At 50.7% G+C, this 20,194-nt stretch overlaps 1 protein-coding gene across 3 annotated transcripts in view; it reads right to left on the reverse strand.

The window, feature by feature from the left end:
• Positions 1-20,194, reverse strand: part of GRIK4 (glutamate ionotropic receptor kainate type subunit 4) — a 179,593-nt gene that overhangs the window by 38,887 nt on the left and 120,512 nt on the right. For all 3 annotated transcript variants that reach the window (XR_004244451.1, XM_032133828.1, XM_032133827.1), the window contains 3 exons: positions 16,169-16,347; positions 13,229-13,282; positions 2,333-2,494 (listed from right to left, as the gene is read on the reverse strand). Coding sequence is in view for 2 of the 3 variants with exons in the window: in XM_032133828.1 (XP_031989719.1) it covers positions 2,333-2,494; positions 13,229-13,282; positions 16,169-16,347 (395 nt within the window). In the remaining variant the exon portion in view is untranslated. The remainder of the gene's footprint in view (positions 1-2,332; positions 2,495-13,228; positions 13,283-16,168; positions 16,348-20,194) is intronic.

Consider the following 20,194-nt stretch of genomic DNA (forward strand, 5'->3'; position numbering starts at 1 on the left):
GGGTGTGGAGATGCACAGGATCAAGTCCTTGTGGCATGGAATAGGAATCCCTTCCCTGCAGCCTGACTTTGCATGGAACAGGTGTGAACCACAAAGTTTTGAGGTCACAACTTTCAACAGAGGAGCGAAAAAAAACCCTTTGGAACATCCTCCAGGCAGATCCAGCCAGAGGGATCAGTCACTGCCCTCAACTTCCCCATGTCACCTATAAAAACCTCTCACTACTTTTATATTCTCGTTTCAAACCACAGCTTTGTCCCTCTGTCACAAAAAAGCCAATTTGCCTGCTAACAAATTGATCCTCTCCCTCTCCTGCAGTGTCTGATTTGTGCAGAGCCCTGTTGGTTTTGTGCCCCTCTGCAGTATCAGAGCTCCAGGGAAAATCCAGGGGGTTTGGGGGACTTCCCTCAATCCCCAAAGCCAAATTCTTGACAATCCTTGACACTGAAACACGAACGGGTTTGGCTGCTCTGGGTTTTGCCACATGGGGCTTTTTTCTCTCCCTAAAACATTATCAGCTGTGTCTTTGCCCCCAAACCCAACACGGGGAATTAAAACCATTAAAACCCTGTGAAATAGACTTTGCAATCTGGATTTTATTCAATGACATAAACACTTAATTACAAACATCTGTTTTAGCCCAAATTCTAATTACCAAATCTAGCCATCTGTAATTTGAATGATTTTCTCTGATTTCCTTTCTTTGCAATGTGATTAATGAGAACGGCATTAGAGCAGGCAGCTCCCTCCTCCTTTGTCAGATGCTTCCTCAGCTCCAGCAAGAAGGCCCTGGGATTTCTGCAGCTCACAGGAAACCTCCCTCCTGTCACTTCCAGATGTTGAGCTTCCTTTTCTCCCTTCAGGATGAGTTATCCCATGGGATAACTCCTTCCCAGGGCTACGAGGGAAGTCCTAACACAGAGGGACACTCCCTGCTGGATTTCCAACAGCAGAGGCAGAAAGGTCCTGGATTCAGCTCACAGACAAAAGAAACTCTGCCTGGGAATATTTCACCTCTGCTCTGTAACTTGCCCACCCTCAAATCCTTTTCCCACCACCTGGGGCGTGGCATTTTGAAGAATTCCAGTCCCTCCAGGCATCACCCTCCCACCTGCAGGTTTTGCTGGATGCTCAAGACAACGCGGGCTACGAACCTGCAGTGAGAATTTTCATTTCCCTGTCGCACCTGCTGCCGGTTCCTGCTGGCTCCTGTTTGCACTACGAGGAGGAAATTTGTTTTTAATGCCTCCCAACAGCCCCTGCAATCCAAAAAGGAATCTTCCTGGTACAAATCCATGGAGACTGAGCAGGGCAAGCTGATTGCAGCTGCCTCTGGGTGGGAGGGAGCGCAGGATGGTCCCAGGCACGTGAGCTCAAGCCAAGCCAAAGGATGAGGACACAAAGGGCAAAAATCTCCTTATTTTGCCTCTTAAGGATCCCTTCGTGGCGACAATGAGGAGGTTTCCAGCAGCTCAGCTCGTCAAGGGGGCTCTGAGTTCATTGAAATCCACGCAAAGGGTTCGGCTGATGATATTTTCCTCTCTTTCCCCTCCCCCAGCTGCAGCTCCCTGCACCTCTGCTGTGGCAAATCTGCTTTGCAAACTCTCCCAGTTGTGGAGAATCCCTGGGGAATCCTCCAGTGCTGATGTGCATGCTCCCCAGGGAGATGCTGGAGCAGGAGCACAGCTCAGCCCCTCGGCATCTGCCTGAGCCAGCCCCTCCTGTGCCATCTGCAGCTACAATCCCTTCTCCACGAGCCATTTTCCTGGAGTTTAAACACAGGGACAAACTCCCTGAGGGAAACACCAAACCAGAGCTGCATCACCCCCTGCACTCACAGAGAAATACAATCCAAATTAAGATTAGGTTTGAACTTTAAGCTGTGCCCCCAGTCCAGGACAGAGAAGCTCTGCTCGCCAAGGTCCTTTGGGCAGTTCTGACTTTCAGGATCTCCTTGGTATTTTCCACATTGGGAGGCTCCCCTGTAAATCACAGATTGACACCCCAAGTCCTCTCCTACCTACTTAATAAAAATGCTCTGCCCTGGCTCATCCTTCCCATTCCTGGACCAGCATCTCCCCACAAAATCCAATCCAAGGTACAACGGCAGCCTGGGGATGTCCCTGAGCTCTTTAGCACAAGGTTAAATAGGATTAAGTAATTAAATTATTTAATAATTTAAACATTTTTTTAAAAAATTATTTAAAGACCAGAGTTTCTACCCCTGCATTGCTCAGGACTATCCTGAAGCTCTTCCCACAAGGTTTTCCCGATGGTCTGTCACAGCTCCCAGCTCAGGGAGGTTCTGGGGGATGGAATGGACTTCACTCACTGCTGGCCCAGTAAAAGGAGCGTGGTCGCAGTTCTCCTGCCAGGACTGGTTTAGGCTCTGCACGAACTCTTGGAAGAAGGCGTGAGACTGGTTGAAAATGGAGAATCCCAGGATGTTGACTCGGTCATCCAGCAGGCTGTCCAGGCGCTGGAGGGAAAACTCCTACAGCAGCCCAAAACATAAAACGGGATTAGAGGGGAAAACAGGCCCTGAAAGCTTCAAACCCACTCAGTGCCCTCGAAGGGAATGGGACCATGGAGCTGTGAGACCCTGGATGTGAAACCCACCCAGGTGTTGAAGGGAGAGCCTGGGGTTTAACCAGGATTTGACTCAGGTGCTGCTCATCTCAGGCTTTTGACAAAAATGTCAACTAAGTTCAGTACATCACTGGCCAAATCCCACAAAAAAACCCCCAAACCCTCCAAAGAGGGTGTCACTCACCTGCAGAGTGAAGCTGCTCTATCACCACATCCAGTCTGGGGACACCAAGTTTCAACTGTTAAATTAAATCAGTTCTTTCCCACAGGGGCAGGAACCAAATTCTGCCTAACCCTAAAAAAACCCAATCGTGCCCTGCTCCTTTGTGCTGCCAGGTACCAGGAAGAGATGCCACCCTAATGCCCTGGGGAGGGTGGGAAGGTGCCTCGACTGTGGGTTTTGGAGCTGGGAGCCTCTTCTTGCATTTCTGCAGGTGGTAAGAACTATAAAAACGACTACATGAAAAAAATTAAAGCAAAAAGGGAGGGCTCTGTTTTGCTCCTCACATCCATGGAAGCAGCTACATGACAAAGCCTGGAGAAGAGTCCAGCCCTCCTTGTCCTATTAGCCAGGAATAAATGCCCCTTCCTCACTAATTTCTCTTCTGCTAATTGCTGAAGTGGAGTGAGAAGGTGGGAGTGATGGTTCCAGCAACTGCTGGATGCCCATCACGGATACAGCCGGCCCTGGGCTCCGTGGGCGATGAGATTCCAGCAAGTCGAGCCATTTTTTATCTTTGCTGGGCACGCAGGAGCAATTCCTGTAAATCTCCCAAACATGGGACTTACAAGACTATTCCAGCCCGGCCAGCTCCCACGGGAAGGTGATCAAGCCCAGGATGAAGCGCATTTTGGACACGGTGCCACGTTAACGTTGGGTAACGTGAAATTGCCTGTGAACTATTGATTCATTTGAATGATATTATCCCCCTGCCTCGCTGACAGGTGATCCATTCACCCACGGTATCCTGTCAGCCCAGCAACGAGGGCAGATGGCTAATGAGGAGCTGGGCCTGAGGAGATGCCGGCTGCAGGCACGGCAGCAGGAGGGATGTTAAACCCCTGTAAAATCCTCTCTCCCCGCAGCCAGAGCCCTGAGGCAAATTGTGCAGGGCACCAGGCAAACAGCTGCCCCACTGCCCTCTTGGCTTCGGGATATCCAGGAGGAAAATGAGATGTTTTGTACTGGAACATGCACAAAATCCAAGGCTTCCTTCTCGTGCCAGCCCACCCCAGCCTCAGGGAAGCTGAAATTAGTGTGCTTGTTTATTTATTTATTGTGCCTGTTCTCCCCTGAAAACACTTCCAAGCTTTTGAAGTTGAAGGTTTTGCTACGCTCTGATCTTTAAATTAGCAATTACTGGGTGAGGGAATGAAGTGGTCTCACTTCATGAGGGGAAGCTGAGGCAGGGGTGAGATTCACCCCAGTCAGGCACAGCCACAGGGCTCAACCCACAGGTCCTGCCTGCCCTGACTGGCTGAGTGCCACGGTCAGAACCAGACCCTGAAGGGACCTTTTCCCACTTTCCCTGGGCAAATTCCACACTGCTGCCCCGAGGCAGCTGCCAGGACTCTCTGCCTGCAAAACAACCATGGCCAGACCCCGACAGGCTCCCCCAGAGCCAAGAACTTGCTCTGGTTCAAACGTTACCAGCAGCTTTGCCCAGCTCCCATCACCCCTGGCTACTTTGTGCAAGCTTTGGTCTTTTCCTACAGCCAACCCTGTCCATATCCATCTTTTCCCAGGCAAGCCTCCAGCTGCAGAAAACCCCATTTCTGTGGCTGTCACGTCCATAAAGCATCACCTCTGTGACACACAGGGGTGGCATGGCCTGTACCCGACCCCTTCCACCCGCTGCTCCCTGTCCCTTCCCTCTGCTCCAGCTCCAATCTTTGGCCATTAAATGTCTTTCCATCAGATGAGCACAAAGGCAGCCAGCAGAGCGGGGTCAGGAGGAAATGAGCCGTGAGCTGCCTATGCAATGAGATGGAGATGAACCACCCTAGGGGACACGCTTCGTTTGCAGGGGGATAAGAGAGATTTGGTAAGGTCAGGCTTTGCTGCAGAGGGCAGAGGGGTGAGAGAATCCCGATACTCCCGGAGCTGCCAGCTCAGCTTCTGTCCCTATTTGTTGGGTTTTTTTTTCCCTTTTTACACACTCATTCACCACGCTTGACATTTCCAAACCCACGTTTTGCAAACAAAACCTCATTTGCTATTCGAGACCTGCACCTCTCAGCTGATTTCCCACCCGTCCTGCCTTCCTTCCATGCTGCAAGAGGCAAACACAGGCAGGACAAGGGGTGGAAAACCCCTGATCTTAGGGGTGTTTTCAGCTGGAGAGCCAACGATTTCTCCTTGAGGCATAGTGAAGTTGATTCCTACACAAAACAGTTTCCCAGCTGCCTTTTTCTCCTCCTGGAGTTACTCTCCCTCATTCCCAGTGCCGGATGGTGCTTTTACAGGATAGAAGATTCCCAATGCAATAACAGCAAAGAGCCATTAGGAAAATAACTCTCACATCCTGTTTAAAAGGGGACTCCAAGCCTCCTCCACCTGTGCAAACACAGCTTTGTAACCACAGGCTTTCAGAAAATGCCATCCAAATGGGTGCAAACAGCAGCTCCCTCATTTCCTCCTATTCTATTGGGGGTTTTTTATTCCTCTCCATACATTGGAGGAATTGCAGTAATTGCCTAAAACTTGGCCCTCAATCTCAGTCCAACCCGAGGCACAAAGAAGACCACCAGGAATCACGCCAAGGTGAATTTCAGGGACACAAATCCTGCCCGCCTGAATTCCTCCCCCTCTTTCCACTCCTCTTTTTTAAAACACCCCACCGCATGTCAATATTCTGTTTCAAAAGACCTCGGTAAAAAATTAGGCCTGGAGGATCTGCAGCCAAAATTAATGAACTTTTTTACAGAAGAAAAATCCTCAGGCCTTGCTCCAACCACAGCGAATTCGGCAGCAGCACGAGCAGGCAATTACGGTGTAGATTTTGTGACTGCTACTACAGGGCTGCAACCACTAAACGTGTGCTGTTAAATAACAACACTTAGCAATTCCGTGGCACTCTATATTTTCCGAGTGCTAGGCACACATTAGCTAATTGAATTCCACGGGGCTCCCTGGGAGACGGCGCTGGAGGAGTTATTAGAGGATGAAGTCACTTCCCGGGTTCCTGCAGCACTCGACCCGCACTCTCACTTTCCAGCAGCACACAAACCCCACGGAATGACCCCAGCATTGAGATCATTGGGAGGACCTGGCTGATAAAAGCCACAGAGATGAGCTCTGCGGTCCTGAAGCCGTGAGATTGGATTTTCCGGCATTGCCGGGCATGAGTTATGGTCAGAACTGCAGGATGCAGTCCCCTTTCCATTAGGGACACAAAGCCATCAGGAACAAGCGTGTTACTCAGTGCTTTGCAGGTCTGGATGGAGGATCGGCTGATCCCGACCAGGATTCAGCACCCACAAGCCCTCTCCCACCTCAGCTGGCACCGGGGCTCCTGCAGCACCCCTGAGTTTGGGAGGGAATTGTCCCTCCTGCCCTGCCCGTGCCGCTCTGTGACACCCCGGCAGTGACACGCTGCCCCTCGCACTGGCACTGGGCCAGGGTGCCTCAGCATGGGGGGAATCCTGCCTTGGGGCTGTTATACCTGGAACACAGAGGAGGAAACTGAGGTGCACAGTAAAAACCAAGAGACTGAACACCTGGCAGCACGGCTCGTAGAAACACAGGACCATGGAGTGGTCTGGGTTGGAAGGGACATTAAGCAGCATCTCATTCCACCCTGACGCCTTCCACCATCCCAGGCTGCTCCAAGCCCTGTCCAACCTGGCCTTGGTCACTTCCAGGGATGGGAATTATCTCCACAGCTTCTCTGGGCATCCTGTGCCAGGGCCTCCCCACCCTCACTGGGAAGGATTTCTTCCCAATATCCCACCTAAATCTACCCTCCTTCACCTTAAACCCATTCCCCCTTGTCCTATCACTCCATGCCCTTGTGAAATCCCTCTCTAGCCCTCTTGTAGGTCATGTTTAGGCACTGAAGGTGCTGTGAGGTCTCCCTAAAGACTTTCTTCTCCAGGCCAAGCCGCCCAGGAGAGATGTGGGTTAAAAACCTGCCTTACAACGCAAAACATCAAAGCCAGCATTCATCTATCAGCATCTCACTAATGAGGCATCATCCCAAATCTGCAGCTAAGCAATCAACTCCTAGGCTAAAGGAAATCCCAGAAATTGTGGCCAGTCCTTCCTTCCGTCATCACTCATCCTACTGCTTCCCAACTCTGGCAAGAAGAGGCTGGAGCACAGAAAGGGCCAGCCCAGCAGGAGATTGTCAGTGTCACAGCAGCCTGCCTGGCAAAAAAAACGATTTTAAAGTGTGGAGCTGCCTGCCCTGCCCCACCACACTGGGATGTCCCTCCGGAGAGTGGCTCCTGGTACCTGCTGCCCCTGCAGTGGCCACTCTGCTGCTCAGCACTGCAGCAGCTCCTGAGCTCCTTCCAGCAGCACCGATTTTGCCGGTGATCCTGTTCTGCAGCCCGCTGTGTGTGCAGGACCTCGATCCTTATCTCGTTTTTAATAACCCGGAGCGCCCGGGCAGCGGGAGGCAGTGAGTGGTGCCTGCAGGCTGGGGACGAGCCTCAAGAGGGGCTCCTGTCACTGCCAGGGACACCCAGACCTTCCCACACCCCGTCTGACCTCATCCCCAGCCTCTGCAAGGAACAGCATTTGCTCAATTCAGGCAGCACCAAGAGCAAGATGCCTCCCTCCCTCCTCTCTCTCCCTTGCACACACACAGTTCTATCTTCCTCTCCTAATCACTGCAAGGACTTTATTGGATTTTTGGATCTGCTGATTAACAGCCTCCAAAACACCCTCCAACACTCTGCTCAGCAGGAGAAACTCACTGCTGTAATCGCAGCAGAGGCTGCACTCACCTCGTCCCCCTCCAGCCCCTCTGACAGCACCAAAAGCTGATTTACACCAGGCCCAGGACACTCTGTGCTGTTCCTTCTCTTTTTTTTATGTGGGATGGGAAAGGAGAACTCTGGGCCAAGGCTTCCATTTCTCTATTAAACCCTTGCTCTGGCAAAACTTCCTTGTCCAGAGAGTTTGGTGCTTAGAAAAGCTCTCCAAACCCAGACTGCAATGTCCATGCTGAGATTTCTTGGCAGCTTTTCTGCAAGAGCCAAACCTGCAGTGCCAACTCAGCACAGCGCTGGTGACTTCACTGCTGACATCACCAAAGTGTGCCGTTATCAACCATTTTAGGGTTAATAAAGTAGCCCAGAGAAGGTTTTTGGGCAAACTGAACTCCAGGGAGCCTCTTCCCAGCTCACGGAAGGCAGAATGACCACACTTAACCCAAAAGGAGCTTGAGCCTGCAATGGTCAGTTCTTCACCCCCTGACCCAAAGTGACCAATTTTTCCCCCAAATACCACCTCAGTTAGAGGTGGAGAAAACTCTGCCTTTTCCTCTCTGCATCCTGTTGCCCTCAGAGCTGAGCTGCCAAGTCTGTTAATCATTCCAAAGCTCCCCTCAGAACACATTTATTTGTTTACTCAAGTGGACAATATCATGTTAAGTGCTTTCTATGGTTTTCCTGAAAGGCTCCATTTATTTATAAACTATCGACGGAGTCAATAAGTTTCTAATGGGCCACATGTAAAAATCAATTTCTCTAGGAGGGGAAAAAAGTCATCACAGCAACAATTTGAGTAGGTAATAGGATGGGGTAGATCTACTCAAGGCAACACTAGTTGGCCATTCAGGTAGGGGAAGAGGAGCTGTGACCTCAGGGAGCTCAGGGAGGATTTAGGGGAACCCTATTTATGTCTATAATCGGATTTTTCTTCCCAAAAAAGCATCAACGTGCCATATGGGTCTTGAATCTCCTCATGCAAGGCCAGCTGTTATTTTGGAGGCTGTTCTTCAAACAAGAACAGCACTTTTAGGAAAATACACTGCCCAAACTTCGACTTCTCTGCAGGGAGCCCAAGACTTGGAGAGACATCCACAAAGAACAAAGAGGTCAAGTGCTAAATGTTGGGACCTAAAAAAACCCAGCTCTTGGAAAAAAAAGAGGTGGGAAGAAGGGCAGAGGGAAAGAGAGAGGTTTGCCCTCACCTCAGAGGGACTAGGGTGTGTCTGAGAGAATGATTTACCCAAAAACTGGGAATCAAGCACAGGAATCTGGTCAGAAAGTAAAGAAGACTCGGGCAGGCAGCAAAAGGCAGGGAGGCCCAGCTCCTGCTTTGTCTAAATCCTCCTTCCCTCATGCTAACTAGAATGAGGAGAAATTGCTTTGGCAGCCTTGCAAAAACCTGATTTGTTTGCCCTGCTACCACATGCCACTGAAAATATGATCCATAAATCCAGGCAACGATCGGGGCTCTCCAGAACACTTCGCATCAGCTGCTGGGAATCAGGAAGGCTGGCTGGGCTGAGAGGGGAGATTTGTCACAGAGAGACTCTGCCTTCCTCGCCTGGGCACTGAGAGAGAGGTACCCCTGGCAGCGGAAAGGCCAAACACCACAGCCTGTGCTGGAGCTTACGGCCAAAAAGATTATTTCACCAAAAAAAGGTAATTTCACAGAGCAGGACTGAAAACCTAAGCCCTGGTCAAAGCCTAATGTGTAGTTCCCTGTCCCTCTGCTTGATCTGACATCATTCCCTCCTTCCAAGGGATGTCACCCTGCTGACAAGCTACAGCTGAAACGTGTGACACTGTCTGCGGGATTTGGACACCAATTTCCCCTCCAGTTGCAGTTCCAGGCTGACAATTCAGCTTTGAAGCCCCTGTCCTGTATGAAGACCTCTTTATAAATCACCAAACAAAGAAGAAAAAGCAGGGAAACAACAAAAAAAGAACCAAGCCCAAACTGATTTATCTGGTCTGAGGGAATTGAACACGGCAGCTGTTTTATCAGCAACAACACCTGCACACAATTTTGTCAGGGAACAAAACTGCACCCCGTGAATAGCCCTGCCTGACTTAAGGCACTGGGAAACCTCCTTTACACCTTTCCCCTTACAGTAATAATTTTAATTGTTTCAATTATTCCCATCTAATGGCCTTGACAAATGTTTTGAAATTCAAACCCAGCCTGAGGTCCGTACGTTATTAAAAGAAAAAAAAAAAACAAAAAAACAAACAGAGAGGGGAAAAAAAAAAAAAAGACAAACCCAACAAGCTACACAAAATTAACAAGCTAAAAGAATTAATTGTAGCATGGGGTTTTGGAGGCATCCAACACCCCCCCTACTCTGTGCTGCTGATTTCAGGGATTTCCAGTGCTGGAAGGAACATTTTCTTCAAGGCACAGCAGTCTGCTTGCAATGGTCTATTTATGCATTATTACTATTATTATTATTATTATTCATATCAGTGCCCCCTTACACAGCCGTGAGCTCTGTGGAGACCCAGACAGCCCTGCCAGGGAGAGGGGAAGGGATGATGAAGAGCTCTGAGCTCATCCCAGCACCTCTTCAAGGAATTTCATCCCTCCCAAAAGTCCCAGAGCAAGGGAACCATCACCACATGGAGATGCCGGAGAGAAATTTGGGTTGGATGGAGATTTTTCTGCCAGGGGATGGAGGACAGGAGGGCTGCCCCAAATGCAGGTGATGGATGTGGGGAGGACAAAAGCACCAGACCTGAGAGTTCCATTAGGACTCCTGGAAAACTTGCCAGGCTGCTGCTGCTGACACAAAGGGTCCCTGGAGCTGGCTGGAGGAGGCTGATAATGAATTTGCACGCAGGAAAGGAGCCCGTGGATATTTTTCCATCAGGCTGCTCGCCTCAGCTCCCACGGAAATGTGTCGGGGGCTGACAACGGGGTTCCTCCTCATCTGCTCCAGTGCTCTCCTAAAAGCTGGGAGAGCATTGGTGCCACTCCCTGCAGCCACCAAGCTGGGACAGAGGAGCCATCACCCCCAAAAATCCCCTTCCTGTGCCCCAGCACAGAGAATTCCCTCCTCTAACCCTCACAAGAGAGCAGAGCTGCACCACACCACGAGCTGTCGGCTGGGATGTGCTTATTAAATAAAATTAATGCTAAAAGACAGAAACAGAATTCCCCTCTAGAGCTGCAGGGCAGGTGTTTAATTCAGCATTTTATCCTATTTTCTCCTCTTTTTTTCTTTTTTGCCTGAAATATTTTTCCATCTCCAAGCAGCTCAGTGCTCTACAAACTCTCTATTCCCTTTCCTGATGGGTTCTCTCTCCATTTAAGCCATCTTTTTGCTTGCCCCCCCGACAGTAGTTCACTATGATTTTATCTTTTCTGTTAGGCAGTGATTGCAGAACCTCAGAGGGTTCATTAGGAGCTTGATAATCCCTCCAGATTTATGAGCCTAAATTGCTCACTCCCATCTCCAATCCCCATTTAAATATTACTAATTTCCTTAAACAACTCTTCCATCTGCCCAGGTTTTGTCTGATGTCACCTTTCCACAACGAACCCTGCCAAAAATCCAGTTAGTTCTGCTAAGGGCTGGGCTTTTGGACAAAGTGGTTAAAATAACCTGGGTAAACAGATTAATATCCTGAGAGCGTGAATGGCAACAAAACTCATTTCTTTCTCACCTGCCATAACTGCATTCCACGAGATGAATGGGTTTGAAAGGCAAATTTCACCTCCAGCAAATGCTTAATCACACCCGTGCTCGGGGATGGTGTGGGGGTGGAGGTGGGAGCTTCATTTTTAGAGTTGTTTCTGTTGTCTGAGCAGCATCCCTGAGCAGACTCTGCTGTGCTGGGGATGTGCAGGTGGAAATCCCTCACTGCGTGCCCAGCCCTGCTCTGTGGGACTGTGCCCAGGGTTGGGGAGGGCAGGTGGAAGAGGAACAGCTGTTGGGAGCAGTGGAAATCCTTCCTGGGAGTGGGGAATGGCAGGGTGGGCAGATCTGGTGGGGATGGCACCGTCCCTCAGTGTCCCTCAGCAGCTCTGCCGGCACAGTGACACCGTGATTTAGGGCACAAACCACAACCCCCGGGCTCCATGCCTGCCTGATCCCCTCAGGAACATCCGTGCCTCTGCCTGTCCTGCCTATTCCATGGGGATGAACAGGAGCAGTGAAGCTCTTGCTGGGCTGATCTATGGATTGAACACTGACAGGAACCCAAGTGCTGTTGGTCCAGCCAGGAGCCTCGTGGCCTTTTTTACTTCCTGCATTTCTCTCTCTCTGACACCTCCTTCCCCTTACCCCTTCTCCATTCTGTGCCCCAAGCGCTCCCTTGGCTCCCAACCCCTCCATTTCCCTCCTTCCCCTGCTCCTCTCCACTCCAGCTCCCCTGCCCACACGTTTGGCTCCAGCCCTTCCCGTCTGTCTCCCACCCAAACACAAAGCATGACTCAGCTCTCGGCTTCCCTGCCAGAAATATTAATGGAAATTAGAGAATAGGAGAATCATTTGGGCTGGGAGGCACCTGCACTGAATCCTCCAGGCTTCCATCAGCCCCACACCAGCACTAACAGCTGGGTTCCTGCTCTCCTGGTGGCACTTCCCTCACGCCTCGTGGCAGCCCTGGAACTGCCGCAGAGGGAGAAGTTTCTCTGATGTTTATTTTGGGTTTGCCCTGCTGCTGCCTCAGCCCATCACTCCTTGTTAGCACAGCTCTGTGGGGTTTAACCACACGATGCCCCCATTAATGTTATTAGTGGCCATAAAGCCAAACCACCGTGCTGGAGATAAACCCTGCTCTCAACATTTATGGGATCATCCTTCCTTTGTCTCGGGGAGCAGCGCAGCAGCAGAGCACAGGGCTGTGATGCCTTCCAATGCTCATCCCAGAGCATCCTGGGCTTTTCCCAGCACAGGGAGTGGGCTCGGGGGGTGACAACTCCAGCATAACACCCACAAATCAGGAAAATCGGGAAAATTGGGAGCCACCCATCTGCTGGAGCTTCCCATCTGCACATCTCATTGCTTCTGTCACAATGTCCACAATTCCTGCCTTTGGATGCCACACCAATCGTTTTCCACCTCCCAAAGACCAGTGCAAGCTTTCCCAGCTTTGCAGGAATGACGCCTGAAGATTTTTTTAGCTTTTTGTGTGTTTTTCATACAATTGCAGCCTCGTAGCTTTTTAATATGTAGTTGTTCCCAGCACTGTTCCTGCCCTTCCTCACATTTTAGAACAATAAGCCAACCCTTCCTAACACATTCTTGACGTCCTGGTTAGTCTGATTTTCACGACAGGAATTTCTAACGAGGACGTCTTGTTTTGCACCAGAATTTAAGAGACATAACAAGACACAGAACAACTTGGAGGGGCAGACCCAAGGGTGGGTTGCTGGGGCAACTGGTCCCTCATTGGATGTACCTGCTAGATGCACTAATTGATTAACCTGATAAACATTGCAGAAATCCAATACCAGGGATTTAAATGAAAGCACTGACAGCTTTCATTTAAAAACTGCTTTTGGAATTACTATTCTTGATGTTGTTTGGCAAGATTTTGCCTTTGGATTCTAGGCAGCAGGTGACACCCCTGCCTCCCTCCCTCCCTCCCCACTGCAGGCACGTGGCTCTTCCCAAGGATTCCGTGGGTCAGGGGGATCAGCTCCCATTAAAATGACTCCACACTCAGGCAGGAAAAGCCAGGAAAAACTCCTTACCAGATTAGTGAAGATATAGGTGTAATAGGCAGACGCCATCCCCAGTTCAGCTGCCTGTGAAGGAGAGGAAAAAAGAGATTAAACCAGAGCCTGACAAGCTCCAATCTCCACTCCAGCAAGGCAGAGCCAGGGCCACGTTTTGCTTTTTCAGGCTTATCTCTCCCTGTGAGCGCCGCTATCTCCCTGCAGGAGGGGAGGGTGGGACACAGCAGCACAGTTTGACCTGGAAACTGAGGTCTGGGGAAGCAATTTTTCAGCAGGACTGAACCTACCTGGGGTCTCCTGCCCACGACAGCCCTGACAGAGCACCTGCACAGGGAGAAATGACCCAGCACTGCCCAAGCTGCAGCTCCAGACCCGTGGGAGCATCCCCACTCCCTCCACAGCATTCCAAGATGGAATTCAGGGATTTCTGCATCCTGCAGGTGCATCCATACAAGGACAAACTCTAAGGAAGATGCCTGTGGAAAGCAGAAGCTTTTGAACTCCCAACAGAACAGCTTTTTGAGCCCTGGGCAGACTCCAGTGGTCCACAGAGACACTGGAAAGGTGAGGCGGGTCCTGCAGCACCAGCCCTGAGAGCTCCAGAACCCCTTGGGATGAGAAATTCCATTATGGTTTGGGAGGAAAATGAGGTTTCCTACTTTGGGTATGGATGCTGCTTTGCTCCTGTTTTGGGACATAATGGGGGAAAACAGCAGCTGAGAGTTCCAGGCTTGTCCCTTCCACCACAAACACCATGATGGAGAGAGAAAGGCAGGAGAAGCCCTTGGGAGTTACAGAAAAAAGGACAATCAAGTCACTGGTGGTTTTCCAGTTTTATCAGTCAAATGTGGGCTCCAATCCCACAAATTAATGAGCATGGATGAGACCCAGTAACTCAGCCTGTTCTCAGAACTGACACAGGGCTGTGCTGGCCACAGAAATAGAAGAAAAGAGGGCAAAAGTGTCCAGGGATGCAGAGGGAAGGACACAGAATATTCCATGGGGATGATCTGTTCTAGAGATCACAGAGCAGATAACTGAAGCCCTTTCCCAAAATTCTCACTACACAAGGAGTTGGTTGTGGGAACAGATGCTCAGGAAAGTGGGGCATTAATCTGCAGATGCTCCTGGAAGCCTCTGTTCCACTGCCAAGCACAGCTGGTCTAAAATAAAGCTTCCAGACCCTGGCAAAGAGGTTTTCACAGCAGTCCAGACCACACAGAGCAACGGGAGGCAAGGGGGGAAGGACCAAAGGCAGCACCTCCTGGTGCGAGTCCCTTTTTATCCCTCCCAGAAGCTGTGACAACAGGAAGTGAGGGAAGGAAAGACACAAAGAGGCGGCTTGGAGTGCACCTTTCCCTTTTCCTGCCTGTTCTTCACCTGCTCCTGTGGCTCAGGCCCGGCTCTGCCCAGCCCTTTGGCTGCCCATTGTCACCCTGTGCCTCGCCCAGGTCTCAAAACAGACACAGCAAAGCCGTTTGCTCAAGGAGCCCCCCGACTCCAGAGGAGGCCGCCTCATTTTTCACCCCCTACCAGCAAAACTTGGCACCAATTCCCCCTCCTCGTCCCTTCCTGGGGGCAGTGCCAATGCCAGCTCTCCCTGTGACTCACTTTGAGGTCCGAGTGTTTGGCTTCAAGGGCAGAAAACGCAGGTGAGCAGCACGGCGGCGCCTGCGAGCGCCTCTCCCATCCATTCACCTGCCCTGGCAGCTGGGAGTGGGACAGGCTGGGAACGTGGGGAGCAGCCATGTGTCTCCAGCCCATATGTGGAGGGTGAGGGATGAGAAACTGCTAATTCTTCTCGCTGTGCAGCACTGGGACAGACCCAGCAGCGCATTTTTCCTGCTGCTGGTGCCGCGGGGGGTGGGATGAGGATGCACCTGGTGCTCGCCACCACCATCCCTGGCTCCAGCTCTATAAAGAAAACACTTTCCAGCCTCCCAAGGTGCAAGAAGGTGCCAGATCAGGAGCTCTTTATTTATTGCCTTCTGTTCCTACAGCTCTCTAGCTGGAAGGACTGGGTTTTACTGGGAAATCCTGGCAATCTCTGACGTTTCTCAGTGGTGGCAGGAGGAGGCTGGAGCTGGGCAGGGAGATGTGGGTGCCTGGAGAGAACTGCTGTGAGCCTGTGGGAAGTCACTATAGCAACAGAGAAGGGGGACAGCCCTCAGCAGCCAGGCAGCAAAAGGGGAAAAAGGGAAAAAAAACCACCAAACCCCCCCCCCCCCCCCCCCCCCCCCGATTAGACAAACACGAAAAATCCCCCAAACTGCCTGTTTAGGAATAAAAATTGAATGTAGGGGAATAAAAATCTTCTGGGGGGAGTGAGGAACAATAAAAGCATCCCTGCTGGCTGTCATCAGAGATAAACCTGACACAGGCAAGGCCTTTGGATGACACATTCCGTGATAAAACAGCCAGGACAGTGTGGAATGCACCAGCCAGGGGATCCCAGTGCTTGGATCATGCCTCCCTTCAGGAATGTGCTTCTTGTTCCCTCCAGGATGTGGGAAACTCTGCTCCATCTGGAGCCACTGCTCAGTTTTGAAGCAGGCTATCAAAACAAGCGCTAAAAACTGCAGCCAGAGACCATTTAAAAATAAACAGGATTAAAATAAAATCTCGGTTAATAAGACAATTAAAATTAAAAAAAAAGGAAGAAGTTAGAGATATAATGGGAGGGGAAAAAAGGAGGCACAAGAGCACTGATGGAGTCATTTCAGAGCTGAGCAGCCCTTCACAGCTCTTTGATGGCAACATCCGCACACACCACTTGTGGAGAGCAAACACATCCACTCAGAGCAATTAAACCATCACTCCCACACATCCAGCCCTGGAAACTCCATCAGTGGCAATTCCCCTCTGGGCAGAGAGCATTCCCAGCGCTGCTGCAGGACTTTTCACACTCCATCATCACACAGGACCTGGCTGGGGGAGCAGGGGATGGACGCTCACCTTCTGCAGGATGGTGTGGGACATGGAGGCGTTGGCATGCACAATGATGGTGGCTGTCTTGTCATCTCGGATCTCCTTCAGGAGAGGGGTGGGATCCCGGCTGTCATCCAGCATCCGCACCGACAGCGTGTCCTTGGAAATGAGGAACTGCCGCAGCAGCTTCTCCAGGTTTAAAAGGCCTTCGGAGAGAAAAAACACAGATCCCTTTAAATTTGAGGCTTGGTTCTCCCATGGAACACAGTCATCCATGGCAGAATGCATTCCTGAAGTTCTGGGTCTGTGCGCTACAAAGGAAAGGATTTGGGGCTCAGCGCTTGGCCCAGCAGGGAATGAGAAATGATGGAGCTGCTCCAGCTGTTCCCCAGAAAAAGAGAGAGGAAAGGAAAGGATTTGGGACTCAATTCTGGGCCCAGCAGGGAATGAGAAATGACAGAGCTGCTCCAGCTCTTCTCCAGGAAAAGGAAGTGGCCCCAAACTCCTCTTGGGAAGAGATAAAACCATCAGTACATGGTCCAGACAAGGTCTCCATTATCTCCCTGCATGTGGGATTGTTCTGGCTATTGGAGGATTATTCCTCCCCCTCAGCCTTTGCATTTCCAGCTCCCAAATTAAGTGACCAGGAAGGCGCAGCTTTTTTGGAGATCTTGGAGCGCTCTGATAGGAAGCTGCTCTCTCTTCCAAGGGGATGGGAAGCTCTGGTGAGAGTCACTGCAAAAATACAACATTAAGAAATTGTGACAAAAATAAGGATGGGCACATCAAGGGCTCCTTCCAACACAGCTGCCTTGAAGCCTAATAAGATGTCAAAACTCCGGCTGCAGATTTTGTTAGTCAAGAAAGCAGCTTTGATAGAGCCCCTCTTCTCTCCAGCTGCTGAGTTTCATCAAGAAATAACCTCCTGTCAAGTTTGATTGACCAGAGGGACCAGCAGATGTAATCATCAGCAAGACACACGCAGCCAGCACAGCCACACACCCCAGCCCTACAGGAGGACAACCCCAAAAGAGCGGGGAAAGCTGAGCTGGAAAAACAGAACTACCAGCAGGATCACATCCCAGCTGGTAGAGAGGCAAATTAACCCTCAAGTCACAGTTTTACTCTCAACCTGACTTATTTTTGACTGCACAAATCCTCTCGTTCCCCAGCAGGTCAGGAGGCAGGGAAGGGACACAGCGGGATGGGGTCAGTGCTGGAGCGCTGCTCTCAAGGACTGCCAGCACTTCACAAGGTAACAAAGCAGCGCAGGAAAGGGGACACACCCCAGATGAGGAGCCTCTCGTTCACAGCGAGAGAGCTTTAAAGCACTCCGAGTTTGCTCTGAGCTCCTGACAATGCTCTTGCCTCTCACCTTTCCTCTGGGTACAGGCAGGAACACAGCAAAGGGTTACAGAAACAGCTGTGCCAGGACTTTTCTGGGTCACACCAGCTTTTTCTTCCTCACCAGGCAGAGAATTCACTCTGCTTACAGCACACAAGGACCTCACCTGAATTCTTCTTTTGTGTTCTAGCCCAAGTGAACAGTAAATTTTACCTAAGCCCTTCATTTGACCCTTGAGGATGTGGAAAGGTTTATTTTCACCTCATTCCACAACTGCAGGGGACCAGACAGGTCGCTGCAAGTTACAGCCCTGACACTACCAAGTTTACTTGCAGCTCATCTCTGCTGCTGTGAAAGTTTTTCTAAAGCTCATCAGGCACAGAGAGGAAGAAGTGGAACCAGGAGAAAAAAAAAAAAAAAAGGGATCATTTGATCTCCAGCTCGAGGAAATTATCATTTCCAGCACGTTAGATCCTACCTGTAGCCTCATCAAGCCTTCTGCTTGCAGCTGCTCTTGCTGTGTGCAGGGAAGTCTCTATTGTGTTCAGAGATTTCCCTTTGTTTGATGCCGGGAGGATGTGAGACTCTGCTGCCAGACTGGGACTTCAGAGGGACATGAACACCAGCAAAGGCTTGCAGACTCCTCCTGGCACCTTTGAAGTACTACAGTGAGGACAGAGAGGCTGCACCAGGCACCTGCTGCTTGAACACTCCCGTGGGGAGCTCTGAGAGAGGTTCAGGCTGGCCTGGGGCAAGTCCTGACCTTGATTATTTTATTTTTCCTTACGCAAACATCCGGAGCTGGCAGGAGCAGCCCAACACGGAGCTCTCAGCACTACAGCTGCTTCCTGGGAAGCAGCAAAGGCAGGAGCTGGAGCTCTCCTGGAGTGCCACATCCCTGTTTATTGCTCCTGCCCGCGAGGCTCTGCTGATGGAGGACCTGCAGTGCTGCTGATGGCTGCAGTCCTTGACATGGATGGCTGGGAAGAGAACATTCCCATCATCCAGCCTTGCTTTTAATCCCAACACCATCGCTTCAAACATTTCCCTGGGTGTTTGAACCTAAAAAAAATTTTTAAAGGATCAGGGACATGCACAAGGCCTTGGACCTCAGTGTCCTGCTCTCCCTTCTCAAGCCCTGGGTGTTATTCCCTCCTCTCTGACAATCAGAGACGCTCCTAACAAGTCTATGCACTCCTCTATTTGCCTTTTTGGGTTAAAGTTTCTGTGGAACCACACAAAACCTTCCAGAGCAGTGCCCAAACCAGTCAATTTTTGAACATCACAGAGAAACTGAGTCAGATAATCTTATTCTATTCACCAAACTGAGTCACACAAATCCCACTCTATTCATGGCATTACATTTTACATTCTCCACGGCATTAAACTTCAGGCTGGCCCAAGTTCTTTGGCTTTAAGGGTCATTTTCTGCTTCTGCCAGGGGAAATCACAGTCAGTCCCCGGAGGAAGGATGTGACAGGATGAGTGTGGCAGGGTAGGGCCCAGGGGTCCCATCACACAGCCTTGCACTTAAACCAAAGGAGCACCAACTTCCCCTCCTGGGATCTAAATAATAACATCCCTCAAAACAGCATTTCCTCACTGATGAGCAGGCAGCTCGTGTGCTCCCCTCAGCTGCCTCAAGGGAACCTTCCAAAAGCCTGAAATGCCTCCAGTTAGTTGTTTAAGGACCATTCTTAGGAGCAGTGCATGTCCTGAGGGAAAATCAGGGTTTGTGCTCCTACATGAAGCTCAATTAAGCCTTGTCTGTGCTCTGTTACAGTCAGGGTATGTTGGGCTTCGAGCCTGGCTCCGATCAGGTCCTTGCTGAGCACAAAGAGCAGGATGGATGAAAGGCTCCTGCCCCACTGCTTCCCTGGCTCTGGGAAGGACTCAGCACACCCTAAATATTGAGTTATGCAGCAGCACCGGAGTGAAATAAATTGAATTGCTTTGGGTAAGAGGGTTTGATCCAGCTAAATGAAAATCATATTAATCATGGTAATCCCAGCGGGAGGCACCTGGCCCAGGAGTGGGGAGCAGGGCAGGGGTGCAGAGCCCTGTGAGCTCCTGGCAGCAGAGCCCTGAGCCTCCTGCATGGCAGCTGAGAAAACCTAATTATCTTTGCTTCCCTTCTTGCTTAAGGTTAAGGTTAGACAATGAAAAATTCCAGCACTGGGAGTAATGTGGGAGACCATTTGCATGATTTTAATTGCATCATTTTGAGCGAGGCCCTTTCCTGGGGTAAATGTGGGCACGCTCACTGAAGGTGATTTACTGACTTACCTCAGCTGAGTGCCCGCCGTCCTCAGGGCACAGAAAGCACAGAGGAAAGGCAAAGACACTCCTGTTCCTTGTGTCCCCGAGCAGGAATCCCCCACAGCACTGCCCTGCTCACCCAGCTGCTGCTGGACATTTGCCCAGGGCTAACTGGGAATGATCTGCCTTTCCTCCACCCGGCCCAGTCAGAGAGCAGCATTCCCAAAGCTCTCCCTGCACCCACGGGCCTCTCCAAAGCCCCTCTTCCAGGCTGGTTTGTCTGGCAAACTCCAGAGCTGATGGATCTGGCACAGGACAATAAAGGCAGAATTTGTAAGGCCACCCCACACTTGCTGCACAGTGACCTCAGGAAGAACAGGACACGCTTTGCTCCAAGCACTGGGATGCAGAGCCTGCTCCTGCCACACCAGGAGCCCTGCCGAGGTGGA

Source organism: Corvus moneduloides, chromosome 25, assembly GCF_009650955.1.
Source record: "Corvus moneduloides isolate bCorMon1 chromosome 25, bCorMon1.pri, whole genome shotgun sequence".
Lineage (NCBI taxonomy): Eukaryota > Metazoa > Chordata > Aves > Passeriformes > Corvidae > Corvus > Corvus moneduloides.